A 27,355-nucleotide genomic window follows, 5' to 3' on the forward strand; every position below is an offset into this window, starting at 1 on the left:
GCATAAAACATTAAAAACTATGTGGAATGTGTAGAAAACAGGATTTTAATTCAGTTGTGAGAAGAGCACAGTTTTATCTGAATTCACAGACAGTCAAATACAACTGGGCATACAGACAACTGGGCATACAGACAAAACAGTAAAGAATTACAATACATCAGCAATAGGCAGCCAAACAATTCAGAAAAAAAGATAGAGGGAGAGGAAGAAAAGAGAAACATGGACAGAGACTCGTGGGTGCAGGTGTCCCATCTAGCATAGTGTGTCCTTATAGCAGGCTTCTTCTACACTCAGAGAGGAGACGGAGTTAGAGGTCTCTTCCAGCAGAACTCCCTCTGCACTCCGAGATAAGATGAAGAAATAGAGGGATGAGATGGAGGTATAGAGGGTGGTCTCTTACAGCAGTCTTCCTCTGCACTCTGTTGAGCCACAGCAGCACAGTAGCTCCTTTCCCTCCACACTGCCAACCTCGTAGTTATAGTCCCATGTCAACTCTGTCCCCGCCCGGATACGCCTGCAAACACACGCACACACACACACACACGTTAGTGGATGACTCAGTGGTCAACAGGCAACATTCACAAGTGCTCAGCACAAAACCATTTCAAATAATACATGTTTCTTTATCAGAGTAACAGGCTTCTACCAAGTCTATGTAACCATGTCTAATACAGAACACTCACTTGCTGGCGAAGAAGGCTACCCAGGGGAAACGCAGATCGTGTGTGTCTACAAACACATTCTGGACAAACAGGTTAGCACTGCAGCTATGCTGTAAGGGGGAGAGATGAGAGGGAAGAGAGGAGAGAGAGCTTAATTCCCTTTGTCAAAATGCATATAGTCTCCATTGCAAACTGGAATGTTGCGCGCTGATGAAGCATAGGAACTCGGAAATCTCTGACTTCAGTGAGTTCAAGATAAATGGGACCTGGAGAAAAAACTAGCTCCAACTCAGAAAAATTGTTTTGAATGGTCAACCAACACGGAATTCCAACTCGGGTCTCTTTCTAGAGCTCAGACTTTCCAACCTGAAGTTCACGGACGTCATGATTTTTACGAGTTCCCAGGTGTCTTGAAAGCAGCACAAGATGCTGCAGCAGCAGCTCTTCTGCTGTCTGACAGATGTTCCACTAAGACCCTGTATCTGTATGCTGTACGCGTGTGATAAATAAGATGCATAACCAGTATACTGTACACACGAGCCAATTACATTCCACTAAATTATACAAATGTGTCACGCCTTGGTCTTAGTATTTTGTGTTTTCTTTATTTATTTGGTCAGGCCAGGGTGTGACATGGGTTTATTTTTGTGGTGTGTTTTTGTATTGGGGTTTAGTAGGTATTGGGATTGTGGTTAAGTAGGGTTGTCTAGCATAGTCTATGGCTGCCTGAGGCGTTCTCAATCAGAGTCAGGTGATTCTCGTTGTCTCTGATCGGGAACCATATTTAGGTAGCCTGGGTTTCACTGTGTGTTTGTGGGTGATTGTTCCAGTCTCTGTGTTTGTAGGTTTTCACGTTTCGTTTGTTGTTTTGTATATTTAGTTATTTCATGTATCACTATTCTTCATTGAAGAACATGAGTAACCACCACGCCGCATTTTGATCCGCTCCTCTTTCAACAGACGAACGAGTTAGAGGTCTCTTCCAGCAGAAGCATGACCAGTCAACTGTATTTCCATCAATGAAGAGGCAAAAACACTGGGATTTTCTCTATTGGCCGGCGGAAATTTTATTTATCAGCTTTTTTATGCATTTATTTTAAAATCAGACAAAAGCCAGCTATTACCGGTTAATGGAAAGTGACACACACGTATCACACTCACGTTGAGGTAGCGCCCCAAGTTGCCCTCCAGCTTGGCGTCGATGATGTAGCAGGACTCCTCGCCATCGAAGAACTGCCGTGTGTTTTTAGGTCCACTGTCTCCCCCGTCCCCACCCTTACCCTGTGCCCCTCCATGGCCCCCCCGGGCCTCCCCCTGGCCCCATCCCAGCCCCTCCAGTCTTCACCATCAGGCCATGGGAGTTCTTCAGAGCAATGCCTCGCGTGGACTTCACAGCCACCTGCCTCTTCACCGCACCTGAGACAGGAGGCAAGGAGAGGGAGGAGAGGGTGGACGAAGGGGAGAAGAGAAAGGGTCAATTCAGGGAGAAGCACCACATGAACAGGTCTGGCAATACCTGATAAAACACAGATCTATGAACCCACAGCCCCAACTTCCCCCTCTCCTCACCTGTGTTTTCCCCTCCACCCATTCTTCTTATTCCCCCCCTGCCCCCTCATCCTCGCCCCCTTCTCCCGTTCTTCCTCCCCTCTCCAATTTTCTCCTAAACCTGTGCACGTTTTCCTCTGTCTTCCCTTCTCCCCCTTCCTCTCCTCTCCCTTCCTCCCCCATCCTCTCCTCTCCCTTCCTCCCCCATCCTCTCCTCCCCCATCCTCTCCTCTCCCTACCTCCCCCATCCTCTCCTCTCCCTTCCCATCCTCTCCCTTCCTCCCCATCCTCTCCCTTCCACCCCATCCTCTTCTCTCCCTTCCACCCCATCCTCTTCTCTCCCATCCTCTCCCTTCCTCCCCATCCTCTCCATTCCACCCCATCCTCTTCTCCCCCTACCTCCCCCATCCTCTCCTCTCCCCCATCCTCTCCTCTCCCTCCCTCCCCCATCCTCTCCTCTCTCCCTCATCCTCTCCTCTCTCTCCCTCATCCTCCATCCTCTCCTCTCCCTTCCACCCCCATCCTCTCCTCTCCCTACCTCCTCTCCTCTCCCTACCTCCCCCATCCTCTCCTCCCCCATCCTCTCCTCTCCCATCCTCCCCTCTCCCTTCCTCCCCTCTCCCTTCCACCCCCATCCTCCCCTCTCCCTTCCACCCCCATCCTCCCCTCTCCCTTCCACCCATACTCTCCTCTCCCTTCCTCCCCCATCCTCTCCCTTCCTCTTCTCTCCCATCCTCTCCTCTCCCTTCCTCCCCATCCTCTCCCTTCCTCCCCCATCCTCCCCTCTCCATTCCACCCCATCCTCTCCTCTCCCTCCCTCCCTCATCCTCTCCTCTCTCTCCCCCATCCTCTCCTCTCCCTTCCTCCCCCATCCTCCCCTCTCCCTACCTCCCCCATCCTCTCCTCTCCCTACCTCCCCCATCCTCTCCTCTCCCTACCTCCCCCATCCTCTCCTCTCCCTACCTCTCCTCTCCCTACCTCCCCCATCCTCTCCTCTCCCTACCTCCCCCATCCTCTCCTCTCCCTTCCTCCCCTCTCCATTCCACCCCATCCTCTTCTCCCCCTACCTCCCCCATCCTCTCCTCTCCCCCCATCCTCTCCTCTCCCTCCCTCCCCCATCCTCTCCTCTCCCCTCCCCCATCCTCTCCTCTCCCATCCTCCCCTCTCCCTTCCTCCCCTCTCCCTTCCACCCCCATCCTCCCCTCTCCCTTCCACCCCCATCCTCCCCTCTCCCTTCCACCCATACTCTCCTCTCCCTTCCTCCCCCATCCTCTCCCTTCCTCTTCTCTCCCATCCTCTCCTCTCCCTTCCTCCCCATCCTCTCCCTTCCTCCCCCATCCTCCCCTCTCCATTCCACCCCATCCTCTCCTCTCCCTCCCTCCCTCATCCTCTCCTCTCTCTCTCCCCCATCCTCTCCTCTCCCTTCCTCCCCCATCCTCCCCTCTCCCTACCTCCCCCATCCTCTCCTCTCCCTACCTCCCCCATCCTCTCCTCTCCCTACCTCCCCCATCCTCTCCTCTCCCTACCTCTCCTCTCCCTACCTCCCCCATCCTCTCCTCTCCCTACCTCCCCCATCCTCTCCTCTCCCTTCCTCCCCTCTCCATTCCACCCCATCCTCTTCTCCCCCTACCTCCCCCATCCTCTCCTCTCCCCCCATCCTCTCCTCTCCCTCCCTCCCCCATCCTCTCCTCTCTCCCTCATCCTCTCCTCTCTCTCCCTCATCCTCCATCCTCTCCTCTCCCTTCCACCCCCATCCTCTCCTCTCCCTACCTCCTCTCCTCTCCCTACCTCCCCCATCCTCTCCTCTCCCCTCCTCTCCTCTCCCTTCCTCCCCATCCTCCCCTCTCCCTTCCTCCCCCATCCTCCCCTCTCCCTTCCACCCCCATCCTCCCCTCCACCCCCATCCTCCCCTCCTCCCCTCTCCCTTCCACCCATACTCTCCTCTCCCTTCCTCCCCCATCCTCTCCCTTCCTCTTCTCTCCCATCCTCTCCTCCCCATCCTCTCCCTTCCTCCCCCATCCTCCCCTCTCCATTCCACCCCATCCTCTCCTCTCCCTTCCTCCCCCATCCTCCCCTCTCCCTACCTCCCCCATCCTCTCCTCTCCCTACCTCCCCCATCCTCTCCTCTCCCTACCTCCCCCATCCTCTCCTCTCCCTACCTCCCCCATCCTCTCCTCTCCCTACCTCCCCATCCTCTCCTCTCCCTACCTCCCCCATCCTCTCCTCTCCCTTCCTCCCCCATCCTCCCCTCTCCATTCCACCCCCATCCTCTCCTCTCCCTCCCTCATCCTCTCCTCTCCCCCATCCTCTCCTCTCCCTTCCTCCCCCATCCTCCCCTCTCCCTACCTCCCCCATCCTCTCCTCTCCCTACCTCCCCCATCCTGTCCTCTCCCTACCTCCCCCATCCTGTCCTCTCCCCTACCTCCCCCATCCTGTCCTATCCCTACCTCCCCCATCCTCTCCTCTCCCTACCTCCCCCACCCTCTCCTCTCCCTACCTCCCCTCTCCCTACCTCCCCCACCCTCTCCTCTCCCCCCACCCTCTCCTCTCCCCCCACCCTCTCCTCTCCCTACCTCCCCTCTCCCTACCTCCCCTCTCCCTACCTCCCCTCTCCCTACCTCCCCCATCCTCTCCTCTCCCTACCCCCCCATCCTCTCCTCTCCCTACCTCCCCCATCCTCTCCTCTCCCTTCCTCCCTCATCCTCTCCTCCCTTCCTCCCCCATCCTCCCTTCCTCCCCCATCCTCCCATCCTCTCATCTCCCTACCTCCCCCATCCTCTCATCTCCCTACCTCCCCCATCCTCTCATCTCCCTACCTCCCCCATCCTCTCATCTCCCTACCTCCCCCATCCTCTCCTCTCCCTACCTCCCCCATCCTCTCCTCTCCCTACCTCCCCCATCCTCTCCTCTCCCTTCCACCCCCATCCTCTCTTCCCCCCTCTCCCTACCTCCCCCATCCTCTCCTCTCCCTTCCTCCCCCATCCTCTCCTCTCCCTACCTCCCCCATCCTCTCCTCTCCCTTCCTCCCCCATCCCATCCTCTCCTCTCCCTACCTCCCCCATCCTCTCCGCTCCCTACCTCCCCCATCCTCCCCCATCCTCTCCTCTCCCTACCTCCCCCATCCTCCCCCATCCTCTCCTCTCCCTACCTCCCCCATCTTCACCCTGTGTGCGTTTCTCTCTCTCCTTGTTGTCATCAGATCCAGAGCTGATGGTCTGGACGTCATCACTGTCCGACAGCGTCATCACATCCTGTCTCTTCCCTCCCTCCGTCTTCACTGATTGTTGACTGCGGAGGGCGCAAAAACACACAGAGTCACTCAACGTTATCGAATGTTATTCATATGGCACATTCTACCTGGTATATTTGATATTGTGCAACACAGGCCTAAAAGGGCCAAGCCAGAGTTAAATAGGTTGAAATTACATTTCACAATCATTCATTACGTACCTTTTCTGGTCTCCGGGCTCCTAGAACAGAGAACACAGGAAAAGGTGTATCAGTATCCAATCAGAGCACCGGAACACAAATAACTCATGAATAAACATGAGAAGGAATCAATCATTACACGAGAGGGTGTCCAATCAGAACACCAGGAAATGAAAGCAAGAGATCGAGGCTGATCGATTTCTCATAATATATGTAATAGGATCTACACAAAATAGCTGAGATGGATATGGGCTACCCCCCCCCCTTACCTTCTTCTCTATCTTCAGTCCCTCCATCTTAACGGTGGCCTGGGAGGTAGAGGGTTGGTTGGTGAGCCAGGACGCTACTTTACTCTTCCCACTCTCCTCTGGCATGGGGGGTGGCTTCCTGTCCTCCTTCCCCCCCACTGACACACTCATCCCATCCTTACTGTCCTGGCTCCCTGGATGGGGGGGGCAGATTAAATAAACATTTTACATCACGCTGCTACATGTAAGAAGGTTCAGCTGTTTTTCTCAATATCAAATATATCTGGGTAACAATTAAGTATCTTACTGTGATTGTTTTAAATTAAAATAGTAAAGAATGTAATAAATGTTTCTAGAAAATGGCAATTTCTCAAGCATGAATCTTGCTAGGAATGTCTGAGGGTATTTGTGTATTTATTAAGGATCTCCAGTTGATCCTGTCAAGTGGGGAGGAGGAAACAGATAACTAGCTGTTATTGGCAGAGATGTTTGGAACTCTTTCTTATTAACTCATTAACCGCCTGGTGATGTCATCAGGCAGGACTAAACTCCATCCCACCACAACAGGCTGACCGTTCAGGAGGTCTTTTCAAATAGCTCTTACATCAACCTCTGTGTGGAAATATATATATATCACATTGACTTCAGTGGGCCTTTAACATAACTTCCTACTGCAGGCCCAGCGTGACAACTGGGGGTTCAGTTAAGTGCGCACACACCTTCCATGACGCCCTTGGCCTGGCGCCGGGTGGTGTAGCTCCTCCACACAGAGCTGGAACTGTAGTAGGGGTCCTTCACAAACGTGTCGTCTGAACTTTTGTCGTTGTTCGACTCTTCATCACTATCCCCATCCTTAGAGGAGTCGCCACCAGCACCCCGCGCTGACGGAGAGAAGGAATTCGTAAAACCACAAAAGGTGTCATTTCAGACCCTATGCGAGTCCTAAATGGGATCATAATCCCTATATAGTGCACTACTTTGGCTCTGGTCAAAAGTAAAAGCCAGACTAAACTGTGACCCCTCACCTTTGCCAGCGGGGTTGGCAGCATTGGTTCTCTGGGGGGGGTTTGGGAAGGTTCTTGTTCTGCAAAGCCAGGGAGGACGAGGGGGGGTTCTTCAGCCTGGACATGTCCACCCCACTCCCGTCACTGTCTGAACAGTGGGCCTCACTCTCATACCCTTCCTTGAAGTTCTCCACACTCTCTATGTGGTCCAGGTTAGCAAAGTACTCATCACCCATCTCCAGACCCTCCTTGTCCGCAAAGTCATCTGTCAGAATCTTACCTGGGAGAGAGAGAAGAGAGTGAGAGAGAGGGAGGGAGGAGAGAGTGAGAGAGAGATGAGAGGGAGGGAGGGAGCGAGAGGGAGGGAGAGACGAGAGGGAGGGAAGGAGGGAGGGAGAGACGAGAGGGAGGGAGTGAGAGAAGAGAGGGAGAGAAGGGAGGGCATGCGGGACAAAACTACATGAAAACAACACTAGACACTAAGTAAAACCTTTGTGTTCCAATCTCATCCTGGAATATACCATGTCTGAGGTCATCTGCCTTTGGTCTAAAGAACAGGAACCCAGACTACAAATAAAGTGGAAATACAGACATTGTAATCTTCAATGGTATAGAGGAGACAAAACCGCTGGTTGCATTCTCGGGGTTACAGAGAGCTGGTAGTCCCATCCACTGAACTACCAGGTGTGGAACAGGAAAGACACTCAGGGGAATGCTAACTTGGTGTAGCGCTGAGCCAACGGACTATTAAATTAGTCAAGAGAGGAACAAATTTACACCTGGCCAGAAATGAATAAGGAAACTATCCCAACAGAGACAAATGTCCTCATGTGTGCTACCTATATTCCCCCAATAGAATCCTCATACTAACGATAAGAGCTTCTCCATCCTGGAGGGGGAGAACAACCATTTCCAGGCCCAGGGACATGTCTAGTCTGTGGTGACCTAAATGCCAGAACCAGACACTCTCAGCACACAGGGGGACAAACACCTACCTGGAAGAGACAGTCTATCCTCCCAAAAATCCCCCCCCTAGACACAACTATGACAAAACAACCAACAAAAATGGGTCACAACTCCTACAGCTCTGTCGCACGCTGGGTATGTATATAGTCAATGGTTGGCTTCGAGGGGACTCCTATGGTAGGTACACCTACAGCTCATCCCTTGGCAGTAGTACTGTAGGCTATTTTATCACTGACCTCAACCCAGAGTCTCTCAGAGCATTCAGTTAGCCCACTGACACCCCTATCAGACCACAGCAAAATCACAGTCTACTTGAACAGAGCAAAACTCAATCATGAGGCATCAAAGCCAAAGGAACTGCACAATATTACAAAATGCTATAGAAAAGTGTAGTGTAGAAACCTACCAAACAACAACAAATTCAATCCCTTTTAGACAACTTCCTGGACAAAACATTTCACTGTAACAGTAGAAAGCCGAAACAGTATATTCGACATTTCAGCTTCCCTATGAAATCTAAAAATCTCAAGCAGACACCCAAAGAAAGTTCAAAGCAATGACAAATGGCTGGATGAAGAACGCAAAAACCTAAGAAATTGAGAAACCTACCCAACCACAAATATAGAGACCTAGAAAACCTGAGGCTACGCCTTCACTATGGTGAATCACTAAAACAATACAGAAAAAGGAATAGCACGCCAGAAATCTGATCAATGTAATTGAAGAATCCATAGAATCTAACCACTTTAGGGATAATTGGAACACAAAAACAAACACCACAAAGCATAATCTATCCCAAACCTTTTGGCCCTATAACAAAAGGTAAACAGCAAAAACATATACATAATCTATCCCAAACCTTTTGGCCCTATAACAAAAGGTAAACAGCAAAAACATATACATAATCTATCCCAAACCTTTTGGCCCTATAACAAAAGGTAAACAGCAAAAACATATACATAATCTATCCCAAACCTTTTGGCCCTATAACAAAAGGTAAACAGCAAAAACATATAAATCTATCCCAAACCTTTTGGCCCTATAACAAAAGGTAAACAGCAAAAACATATACATAATCTATCCCAAACCTTTTGGCCCTATAACAAAAGGTAAACAGCAAAAACATATACATAATCTATCCCAAACCTTTTGGCCCTATAACAAAAGGTAAACAGCAAAAACATATACATAATCTATCCCAAACCTTTTGGCCCTATAACAAAAGGTAAACAGCAAAAACATATACATAATCTATCCCAAACCTTTTGGCCCTATAACAAAAGGTAAACAGCAAAAACATATACATAATCTATCCCAAACCTTTTGGCCCTATAACAAAAGGTAAACAGCAAAAACATATACATAATCTATCCCAAACCTTTTGGCCCTATAACAAAAGGTAAACAGCAAAAACATATACATAATCTATCCCAAACCTTTTGGCCCTATAACAAAAGGTAAACAGCAAAAACATATACATAATCTATCCCAAACCTTTTGGCCCTATAACAAAAGGTAAACAGCAAAAACATATACATAATCTATCCCAAACCTTTTGGCCCTATAACAAAAGGTAAACAGCAAAAACATATACATAATCTATCCCAAACCTTTTGGCCCTATAACAAAAGGTAAACAGCAAAAATCATAAACCTTTTGGCCCTACAAAAGGTAAACAGCAAAAACATATACTATCCCAAACCTTTTGGCCCTATAACAAAAGGTAAACAGCAAAAACATATACATAATCTATCCCAAACCTTTTGGCCCTATAACAAAAGGTAAACAGCAAAAACATATACATAATCTAATCTATCCCAAACCTTTTGGCCCTATAACAAAAGGTAAACAGCAAAAACATATACATAATCTATCCCAAACCTTTTGGCCCTATAACAAAAGGTAAACAGCAAAAACATATACATAATCTATCCCAAACCTTTTGGCCCTATAACAAAAGGTAAACAGCAAAAACATATACATAATCTATCCCAAACCTTTTGGCAAACCTTTTGGCCCTATAACAAAAGGTAAACAGCAAAAACATATACATAATCTATCCCAAACCTTTTGGCCCTATAACAAAAGGTAAACAGCAAAAACATATACATAATCTATCCCAAACCTTTTGGCCCTATAACAAAAGGTAAACAGCAAAAAAACATATAAACATAATCTATCCCAAACCTTTTGGCCCTATAACAAAAGGTAAACAGCAAAAACATATACATAATCTATCCCAAACCTTTTGGCCCTATAACAAAAGGTAAACAGCAAAAACATATACATAATCTATCCCAAACCTTTTGGCCCTATAACAAAAGGTAAACAGCAAAAACATATACATAATCTATCCCAAACCTTTTGGCCCTATAACAAAAGGTAAACAGCAAAAACATATACATAATCTATCCCAAACCTTTTATAACAAAAGGCAGCCTATAACAAAATAACAAAAGGTAAACAGCAAAAACATATACATAATCTATCCCAAACCTTTTGGCCCTATAACAAAAGGTAAACAGCAAAAACATATACATAATCTATCCCAAACCTTTTGGCCCTATAACAAAAGGTAAACAGCAAAAACATATACATAATCTATCCCAAACCTTTTGGCCCTATAACAAAAGGTAAACAGCAAAAACATATACATAATCTATCCCAAACCTTTTGGCCCTATAACAAAAGGTAAACAGCAAAAACATATACATAATCTATCCCAAACCTTTTGGCCCTATAACAAAAGGTAAACAGCAAAAACATATACATAATCTATCCCAAACCTTTTGGCCCTATAACAAAAGGTAAACAGCAAAAACATATACATAATCTATCCCAAACCTTTTGGCCCTATAACAAAAGGTAAACAGCAAAAACATATACATAATCTATCCCAAACCTTTTGGCCCTATAACAAAAGGTAAACAGCAAAAACATATACATAATCTATCCCAAACCTTTTGGCCCTATAACAAAAGGTAAACAGCAAAAACATATACATAATCTATCCCAAACCTTTTGGCCCTATAACAAAAGGTAAACAGCAAAAACCCTATAACAAAAGGTAAACTATAACAAAAGGTAAACAGCAAAAACATATACATAATCTATCCCAAACCTTTTGGCCCTATAACAAAAGGTAAACAGCAAAAACATATACATAATCTATCCCAAACCTTTTGGCCCAAACAAAAGGTAAACAGCAAAAACATATTAATCTATCCCAAACCTTTTGGCCCTATAACAAAAGGTAAACAGCAAAAACATATACATAATCTATCCCAAACCTTTTGGCCCTATAACAAAAGGTAAACAGCAAAAACATATACATAATCTATCCCAAACCTTTTGGCCCTATAACAAAAGGTAAACAGCAAAAACATATACATAATCTATCCCAAACCTTTTGGCCCTATAACAAAAGGTAAACAGCAAAAACATATACATAATCTATCCCAAACCTTTTGGCCCTATAACAAAAGGTAAACAGCAAAAACATATACATAATCTATCCCAAACCTTTTGGCCCTATAACAAAAGGTAAACAGCAAAAACATATACATAATCTATCCCAAACCTTTTGGCCCTATAACAAAAGGTAAACAGCAAAAACATATACATAATCTATCCCAAACCTTTTGGCCCTATAACAAAAGGTAAACAGCAAAAACATATACATAATCTATCCCAAACCTTTTGGCCCTATAACAAAAGGTAAACAGCAAAAACATATACATGATCAATCGCAAATCTTAGAATCAGCTATTAAAGACTACCAGAACTCACTGGATTCTCCAATTACATTGAATGAGCTACAGGACAAAATAAAAACCCTCCAACCCAAAAAGGGCATCTGGCATCTTCCCCAATATTTGGAACCAAGGACTCATTACCCCAATCCACAAAAGTGGAGACAACTTGACCCCAATAGCTATTGTGGGATACGCATCATCAACAGCAACCGTGTGAAAATCCTAAGCAATATCATTGACAGCAGACTCGTACAATTCTTCAATGAAAACAATGTACTGAGCAAATGTCAAATAGGCTTTTTACCAAATTACTGTGCGATAGACCACGTATTCACCCTGCACACCCTAAACAAAACTCATGCTTTGTTGATTTCAAAAAAGCTTTTGACTCAATTTAGCATGAGGGTATACAAATTAATGGCAAGCAGTGTTGGGGGAAAAACATACAACATTATAAAATCCATGTATACAAACAAGTGTACAGTTAATATTGACAAAAAATACACACATTACTTTCCACAGGGCTGTAGGGTAAGACAAGGCTTGAGCCCCACCCTCTTCAACATTACACACACACACACACACACACACACACACACACACACACACACACACGTATATGTATATAAATTAATTGGCGAGGGCAGTCTGCAGCACCCAGCCTCACCCTACCAGAATCTGACCTGGGCCCTGACAGTAAATCTCAGTAATACAAAAACCTTGTTCCAAAAAAAGTCCAGATGCCAAGAACACAAAGACAAATTCCACCTAGACACCGTAGCTCTAGAACACACAAAAAACAATACATACCTCTGCCTAAATATCAGCACCACAGGTAACTACCACAAAGCTGTGAACTGAGAGACAAGGCATTTACATTACATTACATTTAAGTCATTTAGCAGACGCTCTTATCCAGAGCGACTTACAAGAAGTGCCTTCAACGGCATCAAAAGGAACACACAATTTGACATCCCAATGAGGATCTGTCTAAAAACACTTGGATCAGTTAGAGAACCCATTGCCCTTTATGGTTGTGAGGTCTGGGGTCCGCTCACAAACCAAGATTCCACAAAATGGGACAAACACCAAATTGAGACTCATCCAAATAATGCATGCAGAAGCAGAATTATGCCGATACCCGTTAATGATCAAAATCCAGAAAAGAGACATTAAATTCTACAACCAGCTAAAGGGAAGCGATTCCCAAACCTTCCATAACAAAACCATCACTTATAGGGAGATAAACTTAGACAAGAGTCCCCTAAGAAAGCTGGTCTTCGGGCTCTGTTCACAAACCCCCAGGACAACAACACAACTACACCCAACCAAATCATGCGAAAACAAAAAGATAATTACTTGACACATTGGAAAGAATTAACAAAAAAACAGAGCAAACTAGAATGCTATTTGGCCCTAAACAGAGAGTACACAGTGGCAGAATACCTGACCACTGTGACTGACCCAAACTTAAGGAAAGCTTTGACTATGTACAGACTCAGTGAGCATAGCCTTGCTATTGAGAGAGGGCGCCATAGGCAGACCTGGCTCTTGAGAGAAGGCAGGCTATGTACACACTGAGCTGCACTTCCTAACCCCCTGCCAAATGTATGACCATATGAGAGACACATTTCCTTCAGATTACACAGACCCACAAAGTATTTGAAAGCAAATCAAATGTGGATAAACTCCTGTATTTATTAGGTGAAATACCAGTGAGACACCACAGCAGAAAGATGTGACCTGTTGCCACAAGAAAAGAGCAACCAGTGAAAAACAAACATCATTGTAAATACAAGCCATATTTATATTAGAAAGTTATAACACTGTAGATAGACATAATGTGATATTTCAAATGGCTCTAATCCTCTGAAACTAATGTTGATTGTTTATTTTACTTTTGTTTATGATCTATTTCACTTGCTTTGGCGATGTAAACATGTGTCCCATGTCATTAAAGCCCTGAATTGAATTGAGATGTGAGGAGAGGAGAGCGAGAGAGAAGAGAAGAGGGGAAGTAAAGGAAATAGGGCAAGACCTTCTACGTTACTATTCATTCTGCATTCATCTATAGGCATTTAAACAATTCTATACACTGACAAGGAGCCATGTGCTGTTCTGAATGTTAATGACAGGTCTTATTATGCAGTCCACTTCCTACATGTAATGCAATGTGAATACCAGTACATACTGTTATCCATGTGTAACGCCTACTATAACACCGCTCTGTCCCCTCCTCCACCACACCACCCAGCGACGTACCTGCGTAGATACAGACGAAGGATCCCTTGGCCACGTCGTCCAGACAGCGGATACCCCAGCCTTTGTTCTGGGTCTTAAAGAGCTGCAGCCTCACCTGCAGACCGTGCTGCACCAGACGGTTAGTACACATCTGACTGCAGCACTTACAACGCTTATTACACTCATAAATCCTGAGAGGGGGAAGGACGGAGAGGGGGAGAGATTAGTAAGAGGGATGTCTGTGTTTGTGGCTGTTTGTGTTGCTTGTGTGCGTCTCTCACCCGGTGGGCAAACACTCCTCCAGTCTCTTTTGTGTGTATCCAGCCGTGTGGTTGATCTGTGCTCCAGGGGTACAGGCTGTGGCCTGCAGGGTCAGCTGGTGACACGAACACTTGGACCTACACAACACACACAATCTCCATTTCAACTATTTAAATTGACTAAATTAGTTATTCCCTGATTTAACAATTGGACATGTGAAATCTAAGACAGAGCCCAGATGAGGGGGTCACAGGAAGGTCAGAAGTTCAAGAGTCATAGTACTGACTTGTCCCTGCAGCCGTCAGTACAGTCACAGCCCACCAGGAACTCAGGACTGGTGTTGATGAACACTCCGTCTTCAGGGATACGCTCCTTACCTGGGAACACACATCAGTCACTGACGTCTTCAGGAATACTTCACCCTTCATCTCAACAGAATATCAATTGACTCCCTATTCCAGGTAGCCTAGTGGTTAGAGCGTTGGGTCAGTGACTGAAAGGTTGCTAGATCGAATCCCTGAGCTGACAAGGTAAAAATCTGCCTTTCTACCCCTGAGCAAGGCAGTTAACCCACTGTTCCCTGGGCGTCGAAGAATGTCCAATTATGGCAGACACATTTCAGTTGAATGGATTCAGTTGTACAACTGACTAGGTATCCCCCTTTCCTTACGTGTTGTGTAGCTAGTGCACCACCATTGGCCTGTACTATACAGGAAGACCTAGCGCTCTGATGGGTAATCGTTTGATTGAGGCCTCTATAGTAACTCAAGGCCTATATACTGATTGAGAAATCCCTCTCCTCACTGTAGGCCACGTCGGGGGGTGGTGTGATGTCGATCTCGTTGACGCAGGACAGGGGAATGTCCTCGCGGCCGTTGGTGATGTCTCGGATGTAGTAATAAGGCTTCTGGGGCTGGAAGCGCCGGTCGACCAGGACATAGGGGTCCAAGCAGAACATCTCCAGGAAGATGAAGTCACAGCGCGTCTGGAACAGGTAGCGCTGGATCTCTGCCATGCTGCGCAGACACAGCCCACAAGGAGACTTGTAGATCACATGGAACGACATCTGACGGGGGATGAAAGATAGTGAATACCAAAATCTGTCCCACTATTATAATCCAATCCAAACATAATACTTCTCAAAGCTCTTTGTCTTTACCTTGCGGTTGACTCTCCGTCGGCCCGTCATCCGTCTGAACTCGTACAGTAGAGGGGTGAGGAGGGGGTTCCTGCCCCGGTGCATATCTGGTCTGGAGGGCCGGATACGGTTGAGACAAGCAGGCTGGCAGGTGTGAGGCAGGTAGAAGATGCGGTCTGTGGGGGCGCGGTATGAGGGCTCGTGGGGAATCCGGTCGTTACTGAAGGTGTATGGGGTCACTGCAGGTGCGGGGGCAGTGGGAGGGGCTTGTGGAGGAGGGGGCAGAGACTGCTGCTGGTGTTGGATAGGCTGTAGGGACGTGAGAGTCTGGATGTTGCCAGTCTGAAGGACATACATTCTGGAGGGGGGTGCGAGAGTGAAGTAGAGTTACGAATAGATTCCTATAAAACAGCATATTTGTGAGTGTGGCTCTTTAGTAAGAGATTATGTTCAATAGCAGAAGGAGAAGGGACCTAATTAATGCAGATTTGATGTTTTTTTTTTATGATCATACATTTCCTGTCCCTCTCTCACCTGGATGAGTTTCCAGGAGACCCAGTTGGAGGTTGGGGCTGCATGACTTTAGGGGCGTGGCTATTACTGGCCAATCCAGTGCGAGAGCCTCCTGGCGTGGGAATGTATGGAGAAGTACTCTTCTTAGCCATCTGATACTTAGGACTGTTGAGGATGGGGGAGACAGAGAGGAACAGGAGGGAAGAAGGGGGGATCAGGGAGAAAAGGGGTAAATGTAGCAGTGAGAGGGGAGAGAGGATGTCCATTTTCAAGGAATGTCACAAGATTTAAACTGTGTGTCTGTGATACTCACTCTGTTCGTGCAAGCTGATTGGGCTGGGAGGGTGTAGGAGGGATAGAGGAGGGTGGGGAGAGGGGATGGGGGGATTTAGTGGGGGTCCCACTGGGGGTTATGGTGTTCCCCCCACTGTGATACTGGACCACGGGGCCCTTGGTCCTCAATGCTCCTACAGAGAGAGAGAAAATGGTTAACGACATCCCAATGAAGTAGAGACTAGAGTTATCCAATGAAGGACAGGTCAAGGTTCCGTCATGTACAGTATAATATGTGATCCTGCTGGGTTATTAAAGATGGATTGATTGGTTAAGTGATTGGTTTGATTGTTCATATATGAAATGATTGATTGAATAGAGTGAGTGTTACCCATGCTGGGGCGTGTCCTCTGCTGGCCAGCCATCTTCTTCTCCTGGGTGTTGGCACAGTTGGTCTTCAGGTTGAACATGGGCTCCAGCCTGGTTGAACCGCGGTAGATCCACTCACTACGCTTGTCATCCTGAAGGAGAACAAATAACCATACAAACGGATTACCACAGAGACCACTTTTCAGTCATTTAATTGCTTTATCTTACCTTATTTTCATATTTTGTTGAGTGTCTGCAGAAGTTGTATAAAAATGTGATTCAAAACCAGAAACTAAACTATCCCCATTTATAACATGCTGCGACCGTCATGTTAAATCAGACTATAAATAATGTTGGCTGGTAATCAAATCCCAGTGATGATGTCATCATACCAGGAAGAGGATCTTGACGAGGCTGCCGTCCACCTCCTCCACTCTGCTCCTCCACCATGTCCCCTCCCACTCTGTCTTGATGACCTGGCCTGCCTTCAGCAGCACCATGGGCCTGTTGGGGTATGACGTTATATATTCCTCTATGAAGTCTTTACACGATGCATCCTCTATGTCCTCCCATGTACGCTTCACTGGGGGAGAAAATATGATGGGGAGAGGAAGAGGAGAGATGGTGAGAGAAGATGTGAAGAGGGTAAGCTGAGGTCACATCCCAAAACCAGATTGATAGGAGAAAAGAGAGCATATTGAAAGGAAAGAGAGGACATGAAGACAGAAAGGAGGGTTCTTACTTGGTCTGCAGACAGGATAGAGCTCAGGCAGGGTCACGTAGGAGGCATAACCGTCGTCAAAGAAGATCAGGAACCTGAAACACACAGACAACGGTGAAACAGCTTCACAACCCTTCACCAGACACACAGAGGATATTAGAAACAGCTTCACAACCCTTCACCAGACACACAGAGGATATTAGAAACAGCTTCACAACCCTTCACCAGACACACAGAGGATATTAGAAACAGCTTCACAACCCTTCACCAGACACACAGAGGATATTAGAAACAGCTTCACAACCCTTCACCAGACACACAGAGGATATTAGAAACAGCTTCACAACCCTTCACCAGACACACAGAGGATATTAGAAACAGCTTCACAACCCTTCACCAGACACACAGAGGATATTAGAAACAGCTTCACAACCCTTCACCAGACACACAGAGGATATTAGAAACAGCTTCACAACCCTTCACCAGACACACAGAGGATATTAGAAACAGCTTCACAACCCTTCACCAGACACACAGAGGATATTAGAAACAGCTTCACAACCCTTCACCAGACACACAGAGGATATTAGAAACAGCTTCACAACCCTTCACCAGACACACAGAGGATATTAGAAACAGCTTCACAACCCTTCACCAGACACACAGAGGATATTAGAAACAGCTTCACAACCCTTCACCAGACACACAGAGGATATTAGAAACAGCTTCACAACCCTTCACCAGACACACAGAGGATATTAGAAACAGCTTCACAACCCTTCACCAGACACACAGAGGATATTAGAAACAGCTTCACAACCCTTCACCAGACACACAGAGGATATTAGAAACAGCTTCAGCTTCACAACCCTTCACCAGACACACAGAGGATATTAGAAACAGCTTCACAACCCTTCACCAGACACACAGAGGATATTAGAAACAGCTTCACAACCCTTCACCAGACACACAGAGGATATTAGAAACAGCTTCACAACCCTTCACCAGACACACAGAGGATATTAGAAACAGCTTCACAACCCTTCACCAGACACACAGAGGATATTAGAAACAGCTTCACAACCCTTCACCAGACACACAGAGGATATTAGAAACAGCTTCACAACCCTTCACCAGACACACAGAGGATATTAGAAACAGCTTCACAACCCTTCACCAGACACACAGAGGATATTAGAAACAGCTTCACAACCCTTCACCAGACACACAGAGGATATTAGAAACAGCTTCACAACCCTTCACCAGACACACAGAGGATATTAGAAACAGCTTCACAACCCTTCACCAGACACACAGAGGATATTAGAAACAGCTTCACAACCCTTCACCAGACACACAGAGGATATTAGATATTAGAAACAGCTTCACAACCCTTCACCAGACACACAGAGGATATTAGAAACAGCTTCACAACCCTTCACCAGACACACAGAGGATATTAGAAACAGCTTCACAACCCTTCACCAGACACACAGAGGATATTAGAAACAGCTTCACAACCCTTCACCAGACACACAGAGGATATTAGAAACAGCTTCACAACCCTTCACCAGACACACAGAGGATATTAGAAACAGCTTCACAACCCTTCACCAGACACACAGAGGATATTAGAAACAGCTTCACAACCCTTCACCAGACACACAGAGGATATTAGAAACAGCTTCACAACCCTTCACCAGACACACAGAGGATATTAGAAACAGCTTCACAACCCTTCACCAAACACACAGAGGATATTAGAAACAGCTTCACAACCCTTCACCAGACACACAGAGGATATTAGAAACAGCTTCACAACCCTTCACCAGACACACAGAGGATATTAGAAACAGCTTCACAACCCTTCACCAAACACACAGAGGATATTAGAAACAGCTTCACAACCCTTCACCAGACACACAGAGGATATTAGAAACAGCTTCACAACCCTTCACCAGACACACAGAGGATATTAGAAACAGTTTCACAACCCTTCACCAAACACACAGAGGATATTAGAAACAGCTTCACAACCCTTCACCAAACACACAGAGGATATGAGAAACAGCTTCACAACCCTTCAAACACACAGAGGATATGAGAAACAGCTTCACAACCCTTCACCAAACACACAGAGGATATTAGAAACATTCTCACACACACACAGCTTCCCACCTCATGCGGTTCTTGTTGTTGGGCATCTCTGCCACGATGCCAGCGTAGAGCCAGACCTGGTTTCCGTCCTTGTACTTGGCGACCACCCTGGCTCCCACGTATAGCCTCTCCAGGGTGGGGTGGTAGTGAAACGCTATGTGGTTCCCAGACAGTAGACTCTTCCCCTTGTTCTCAAACTTCACCTTGTACTTACTGTAACCATTACCTACAAAATCAAATCAAATCAAAAATCAAATCAAATTTTATTTGTCACATACACATGGTTAGCAGATGTTAATGCGAGTGTAGCGAAATGCTTGTGCTTCTAGTTCCGACAATGCAGTGATAACCAATAAGTAATCTAACTAACAATTCCAAAACTACTGTCTTATACACAGTGTAAGGGGATAAGGAACATGTACATAAGGATATATGAATGAGTGATGGTACAGAGCAGCATACAGTAGATGGTATCGAGTACAGTATATACATATGAGAGGAGTGTGTAGACAAAGTAAACAAAGTGGCATAGTTAAAGTGGCTAGTGATACATGTGTTACATAAGGATGCAGTCGATGATGTAGAGTACAGTATATACATATGCATATGAGATGAATAATGTAGGGTAAGTAACATTATATAAGGTAGCATTGTTTAAAGTGGCTAGTGATATATTTACATCATTTCCCATCAATTCCCATTATTAAAATGGCTGGAGTTGGGTCAGTGTCAATGACAGTGTGTTGGCAGCAGCCACTCAGTGTTAGTGGTGGCTGTTTAACAGTCTGATGGCCTTGAGATAGAAGCTGTTTTTCAGTCTCTCGGTCCCAGCTTTGATGCACCTGTACTGACCTCGCCTTCTGGATGATAGAGGGGTGAACAGGCAGTGGTTCGGGTGGTTGATGTCCTTGATGATCTTTATGGCCTTCCTGTAACAACGGGTGGTGTAGGTGTCCTGGAGGGCAGGTAGTTTGCCCCCGGTGATGCGTTGTGCAGTCCTCACTACCCTCTGGAGAGCCTTACGGTTGAGGGCGGAGCAGTTGCCGTACCAGGCGGTGATACAGCCCGCCAGGATGCTCTCGATTGTGCATCTGTAGAAGTTTGTGAGTGCTTTTGGTGACAAGCCAAATTTCTTCAGCCTCCTGAGGTTGAATAGGCGCTGCTGCGCCTTCTTCACGACGCTGTCAGTGTGAGTGGACCAATTCAGTTTGTCTGTGATGTGTATGCCGAGGAACTTAAAACTAGCTACCCTCTCCACTACTGTTCCATCGATGTGGATAGGGGGTGTTCCCTCTGCTGTTTCCTGAAGTCCACAATCATCTCCTTAGTTTTGTTGACGTTGAGTGTGAGGTTATTTTCCTGACACCACACTCCGAGGGCCCTCACCTCCTCCCTGTAGGCCGTCTCGTCGTTGTTGGTAATCAAGCCTACCACTGTTGTGTCGTCCGCAAACTTGATGATTGAGTTGGAGGCGTGCGTGGCCACGCAGTCGTGGGTGAACAGGGAGTACAGGAGAGGGCTCAGAACGCACCCTTGTGGGGCCCCGTGTTGAGGATCAGCGGGGAGGAGATGTTGTTGCCTACCCTCACCACCTGGGGGCGGCCCGTCAGGAAGTCCAGTACCCAGTTGCACAGGGCGGGGTCGAGACCCAGGGTCTCGAGCTTGATGACGAGCTTGGAGGGTACTATGGTGTTGAATGCCGAGCTGTAGTCGATGAACAGCATTCTCACATAGGTATTCCTCTTGTCCAGGTGGGTTAGGGCAGTGTGCAGTGTGGTTGAGATTGCATCGTCTGTGGACCTATTTGGGCGGTAAGCAAATTGGAGTGGGTCTAGGGTGTCAGGTAGGGTGGAGGTGATATGGTCCTTGACTAGTCTCTCAAAGCACTTCATGATGACGGAAGTGAGTGCTACGGGGCGGTAGTCGTTTAGCTCAGTTACCTTAGCTTTCTTGGGAACAGGAACAATGGTGGCCCTCTTGAAGCATGTGGGAACAGCAGACTGGTATAGGGATTGATTGAATATGTCCGTAAACACACCGGCCAGCTGGTCTGCGCATGCTCTGAGGGCGCGGCTGGGGATGCCGTCTGGGCCTGCAGCCTTGCGAGGGTTAACACGTTTAAATGTCTTACTCACCTCGGCTGCAGTGAAGGAGAGACCGCATGTTTCCGTTGCAGGCCGTGTCAGTGGCACTGTATTGTCCTCAAAGCGGGCAAAAAGTTATTTAGTCTGCCTGGGAGCAAGACATCCTGGTCCGTGACTGGGCTGGATTTCATCTTGTAGTCCGTGATTGACTGTAGACCCTGCCACATGCCTCTTGTGTCTGAGCCATTGAATTGAGATTCCACTTTGTCTCTGTACTGACGCTTAGCTTGTTTAATAGCCTTGCGGAGGGAATAGCTGCACTGTTTGTATTCAGTCATGTTGCCAGACACCTTGCCCTGATTAAAAGCAGTGGTTCGCGCTTTCAGTTTCACGCGAATGCTGCCATCAATCCACGGTTTCTGGTTAGGGAATGTTTTTATCGTTGCTATGGGAACGACATCTTCGACGCAGGTTCTAATGAACTCACACACCGAATCAGCGTATTCGTCAATATTTCCATCTGACGCAATACGAAACATGTCCCAGTCCACGTGATGGAAGCAGTCTTGGAGTGTAGAGTCAGCTTGGTCTGACCAGCGTTGGACAGACCTCAGCGTGGGAGCCTCTTGTTTTAATTTCTGCCTGTAGGCAGGGATCAACAAAATGGAGTCGTGGTCAGCTTTTCCGAAAGGGGGGCGGCGGGGCAGGGCCTTATATGCATCGCGGAAGTTAGAGTAACAATGATCCAAGGTTTTACCACCCCTGGTTGCGCAATCGATATGCTGATAAAATTTAGGGAGTCTTGTTTTCAGATTGGCTTTGTTAAAATCCCCAGCTACAATGAATGCAGCCTCCGGATAAATGTTTTCCAGTTTGCAAAGAGTTAAATAAAGTTCGTTCAGAGCCATCGATGTGTCTGCTTGGGGGGGATATATACGGCTGTGATTATAATCGAAGAGAATTCTCTTGGAAGATAATGCGGTCTACATTTGATTGTGAGGAATTCTAAATCAGGTGAACAGAAGGATTTGAGTTCCTGTATGTTTCCTTCATCACACCATGTCCCGTTAGTCATGAGGCATACGCCCCCGCCACTCTTCTTACCAGAGAGATGTTTGTTTCTGTCGGCGCGATGCGTGGAGAAACCCGTTGGCTGCACCGCCCTGGATAGCGTTTTCCCAGTAAGCCATGTCTCCGTAAAGCAAAGAACGTTGCAGTCTCTGATGTCCCTCTGGAATGCCACCCTTGCTCGGATTTCATCACCCTTGTTGTCGAGAAACTGGACATTGGCAAGAAGAATACTGGGAAGTGGTGCGCGATGTGCCCTTTTTCGGAGTCTGACCAGAACACCGCCGCGTTTCCCTCTTTTTCAGAGTCGTTTCCTTGGGTCGCTGCATGCGATCCATTCCGTTGTCCTGTTTGTAAGGCAGAACACAGGATCCGTGTCGCGGAAAACATATTCTTGGTCATACTGATGGTGAGTTGACGCTGATCTTATATTCAGTAGTTCTTCTCGACTGTATGTAATGAAACCTAAGATGACCTGGGGTACTAATGTAAGAAATAACACGTAAAAAAACAAAAAACTGCATAGTTTCCTAGGAACGCGAAGCGAGGCGGCCATCTCAGTCGGCGCCGGAAGTGGACTTCACCATGTGCATAGGTGTGTGTGTGCGTGTGCGTGTGTGTGCGTGTGTGTGTGCGTGTGTGTGTGCGTGTGTGCGTGTATGCATGTCTCACCGACAGGGTTGATGGCGATGAGCATTCCGCTGTGCCAGGTCTTGGTGCGTTTCTTTCCCAGAAGACTCATCTCCAGTCTGATTTCATCATCCTTCAGGGAGGGGTTAGGCTGGGTGGGTGTGTTTCTGGGCGTGGCCTGGGACACAAACACTGCTGGCATGGGCACTGGGCCACCTACACAAAATAAAAAACGCACATGAACATTTGTGCAGTATGTACACAAACAAAGACACTGCCATCATGGACAACACTGAAGAGAGAACGCCACCTAGCGACCCAGAGATATACATCAATCACAGACACAGAATTGCACATTGGTGCCATTACCTGGCTGTTGTATAGCAGGCCCGGAAGAAGAGTTCTTGTTGACTGTCTGGGCCAGCTTCAACACCTGCTGGGAGGAACGCTGGAGAGCTGCCGACGCCTCCTTAAACTACAGTACACACAAACAATTAACACATACATGTGGATATTGTTCAAAATTATTATTGAATTTTAACTACCACCAGTATTTGTTTGTATGCATGTATGTATGTACGTACATACAGTGGGGCAAAAAAAGTATTTAGTCAGCCACCAATTGTACAAGTTCTCCCACTTAAAAAGATGAGAGAGGCCTGTAATTTTCATCATAGGTACACTTCAACTATGACAGACAAAATGAGATAAAAAAATCCAGAAAATCACATTGTAGGAGTTTGAATGAATTTATTTGCAAATTATGGTGGAAAATAAGTATTTGGTCAATAACAAAAGATTATCTTTTTGGGAATGACAGAGGTCAAACGTTTTCTGTAAGTCTTCACACTGTTGCTGGTATTCACACTGTTGCTGGTATTTTGGCCCATTCCTCCATGCAGATCTCCTCTAGAGCAGTGATATTTTGGGGCTGTTGCTGGGCAACACAGACTTTCAACTCCCTCCAAAGATTTTCTATGGGGTTGAGATCTGGAGACTGGCTAGGCCACTCCAAGACCTTGAAATGCTTCTTACGAAGCCACTCCTTCATTGCCCGGGCGGTGTGTTTTGGATCATTGTCATGCTGAAAGACCCAGGCACGTTTCATCTTCAATGCCCTTGCTGATGGAAGGAAGTTTTCACTCAAAATCTCATGATACATGGCCCCATTCATTCTTTACTTTACACGGATCAGTCATCCTGGTCCCTTTGCAGAAAAACAGCCCCTAAGCTTTATGTTTCCACCCCCATGCTTCACAGTAGGTATGGTGTTCTTTGGATGCAACTCAGCATTCTTTGTCCTCCAAACACAACAAGTTGAGTTTTTACCAAAAAGTTATATTTTGGTTTCATCTGACCATATGACATTCTCACAATCTTCTTCTGGATCATCCAAATGCTCTCTAGCAAACTTCAGACGGGCCTGGACATGTACTGGCTTAAGCAGGGGGACACATCTGGCACTGCAGGATTTGAGTCCCTGGCGGCGTAGTGTGTTACTGATGGTAGGCTTTGTTACTTTGGTCCCAGCTCTCTGCAGGTCATTCACTAGGTGTGGTTCTGGGATTTTTGCTCACCGTTCTTGTGATCATTTTGACCCCACGGGGTGAGATCTTGCGTGGAGCCCCAGATCGAGGGAGATTATCAGTGGTCTTGTATGTCTTCCATTTCCTAATAAATTTCCTAATAATTGCTCCCACAGTTGATTTCTTCAAACCAAGCTGCTTACCTATTGCAGATTCAGTCTTCCCAGCCTGGTGCAGGTCTACAATTTTGTTTCTGGTGTCCTTTGACAGCTCTTTGGTCTTGGCCATAGTGGAGTTTGGAGTGTGACTGTTTGAGGTTGTGGACAGGTGTCTTTTATACTGATTACAAGTTCAAACAGGTGCCATTAATACAGGTAACAAGTGGAGGACAGAGGAGCCTCTTAAAGAAGTTACAGGTCTGTGAGAGCCAGAAATCTTGCTTGTTTGTAGGTGACCAAATAATTATTTTCCACCATAATTTGCAAATAAATTCATAAAAAATCAGTGATTTTCTGGATTTTTTTTTCATTTTGTCGGTCATAGTTGAAGTGTACCTATGATGATAATTACAGGCCTCTCATCTTTTTAAGTGGGATAACTTGTACAATTGGTGGCTGACTAAATACTTTTTCCCCCCACGGTATGTATGCATGTATTTATGTATATTTGGGGAAGAGAGAGAGAGAGAGAGAGAGAGAGGAGACATCTTTGAACACCGGCTGGGAGGAACACTGGAAATCTGCAGATAACAGGGTCAATTAATACACATTCAATTAAGTGTGTGTGTGACTAATTATTTGTTCTCACCATTGCATCCTGGACAGGTATCCCAGGTTTCTTGGGAGGAACCACTGAGAGGAAAGAGGTCAGAGAAGAGAGAAAAGAAACCAGGTTAGACATTCACTCCTGTGTCTTATTCTGGAGCTGCCCCCCTGGAAAGGTTTCTTTGGTAAACATATTGTTTAGCTCACTGGGAGTAAGTGGCATTACGTACGTAAGCCCACAGCGATGACATCATCATCGTCATCATCATCGTCAATTTCTATGACATCAGAGGACTGAACCCCTCCCACTCCACCCTCATCCTCTGAAGAGCTCTCCTTGTAGACCAGACCCATTTTACTGTAGGTGGACTTCACCAGCGCCTCACACTCCACTATGGACCTGCAACACACACACACACAATGGAGAGAATCACACAGACGGTAACACACACACCAGTCCTATTTTACAGCCGGGCCTCACATTCTTCTGTAGACCTGACACAGAGACACACACCCTAAAGTCTTCCAATCTACTATGGACCTGAGAAAGAAAGAAACAAAACATCATCCCCCCACACACACACACACTCACTGGTTGGCATTGTTGAAGAGTTTATCCACCACCTCCTCTTCCTTCTCTTTCTGCTCCACCCATTCTTTGAGCTCAGCCAGCTGGGCCTTCCTCTGGCGGACTGCCTCGCTCCTCTCCACCTCCTCCTCAATCCACTTACTCAGCTCCTCCAGAGACACACCCAGCTCCTCCTCCAGACCAGAGTCCCAGCCCTCCACCTCCATCCTGGGGGGAGACAGGAGTGAGAGAGATGGAACGGGGGTCAGGCAGAGAGCACGATGGAGAGACCGGGGTTGAGACATACAGGGAGGGAGAGTAAGAAAGCAACGGGAGTAGCGTAGAAGGGGAGGAGGCAGAGACAGAAAGAACGGAGTGAAGATGAGGCAAAGAAAGCGAGAGATATTTTATAGAGTTAGCTAAGATTACATTGTGACTGATCAAGCTAGTGTTAGCTAACTAGCTAACTACACGGTATTCTGAACATTGTTGTAATTTCAGGGCCGATTAAACACGTTGGGACTAAAACTCACCTGTACAATCTGGTTAAAATATCACCCTAGGTAGTTTATATTGTAACAAAGGTCGTGCATTGGTGTTTTCAATTTCATGTGATCGTCGCATTGTTTTGAAATGAGGGACCACTGTTCAGGGACATCGACCGTGCTCGTGGTAGTTGTAGTCTTATAAATAAACGTATTTAACTCAACTTAGAAGATCAAAATAAACATTTGAAACTCGTTATTTGGAATGAAAGCTATTGTAATCAAAAACCTTTTACCCCATTTGTATATCATACTAACATAGGGGAAAGAGCCTCTTAGTGAACAATTAAACTACAACTCCCAAACGTCACAACGGGAAAAGGTTAGCACACAGCGGTGAGCGGAGAAGACACGTTTAGCAGTCAGAAATATTGTACTGTAGTAGCTTTATATTACATTCCTGGGGGAATGCACTTTTTAAATTAAGTGATTTTGTGCGGGTAAACATAGTGGATCTTCATTTATCGGACAAGTTGAGTTTATTCAAACAATCTTGCCAATTCAAAAGTTACCTCGCTAGCAAGCTAACGTTACTGAGCTGGGGAGGCAGACTAGCTAGCTATGCTAACTAAGCAGTTCAGTCTTTTGTAGTTGCCTTCTCTAAATATATATCCGCTCACCATATAATGCATCTGCAACTAAAAACTGTTTATGAATCGAGACTATTTTTATTGGAAGTTAATGAACTCACCCATCATTATTGTCCATTTATCCAGTCATTCAGCAACAGACCACTCACAATAACCCGCATACAACTTCTTCTTCCTGTGGCTTTCCGGCAGACTAGACGCGGTGTTGCTAATTGCTGCCCTTAGCAGGTCGGAATGCGTATTGCACATTTTGATCAAAAAAGGGAAATGGGGTAAAACTTCAATTGCACCATCA

The 27,355-nt window shown here is 46.4% G+C and overlaps 1 protein-coding gene across 1 annotated transcript; it reads right to left on the reverse strand.

Annotated features, from left to right (window-relative positions):
- Window positions 1–27: 27 nt before the first annotated feature.
- On the reverse strand, window positions 28–27,276 carry LOC123998183 (histone-lysine N-methyltransferase SETDB1-B-like). Its single transcript, XM_046303191.1, is given in 26 exon segments — window positions 28–514; window positions 684–772; window positions 1,824–1,955; window positions 1,957–2,078; window positions 5,374–5,498; window positions 5,661–5,680; window positions 5,909–6,081; window positions 6,607–6,768; window positions 6,923–7,171; window positions 13,875–14,044; window positions 14,135–14,251; window positions 14,401–14,491; window positions 14,919–15,180; window positions 15,274–15,610; window positions 15,787–15,930; window positions 16,079–16,232; window positions 16,430–16,559; window positions 16,800–16,990; window positions 17,150–17,223; window positions 19,307–19,511; window positions 23,110–23,283; window positions 23,437–23,542; window positions 25,401–25,444; window positions 25,588–25,757; window positions 25,950–26,153; window positions 27,162–27,276. Coding segments are annotated over 26 exon segments (3,780 nt in total). The 5' UTR covers window positions 27,179–27,276; the 3' UTR covers window positions 28–396.
- Window positions 27,277–27,355: the final 79 nt, after the last annotated feature.

This window comes from Oncorhynchus gorbuscha, linkage group LG15 (assembly GCF_021184085.1).
Source record: "Oncorhynchus gorbuscha isolate QuinsamMale2020 ecotype Even-year linkage group LG15, OgorEven_v1.0, whole genome shotgun sequence".
NCBI classification, from domain to species: Eukaryota; Metazoa; Chordata; class Actinopteri; order Salmoniformes; family Salmonidae; genus Oncorhynchus; species Oncorhynchus gorbuscha.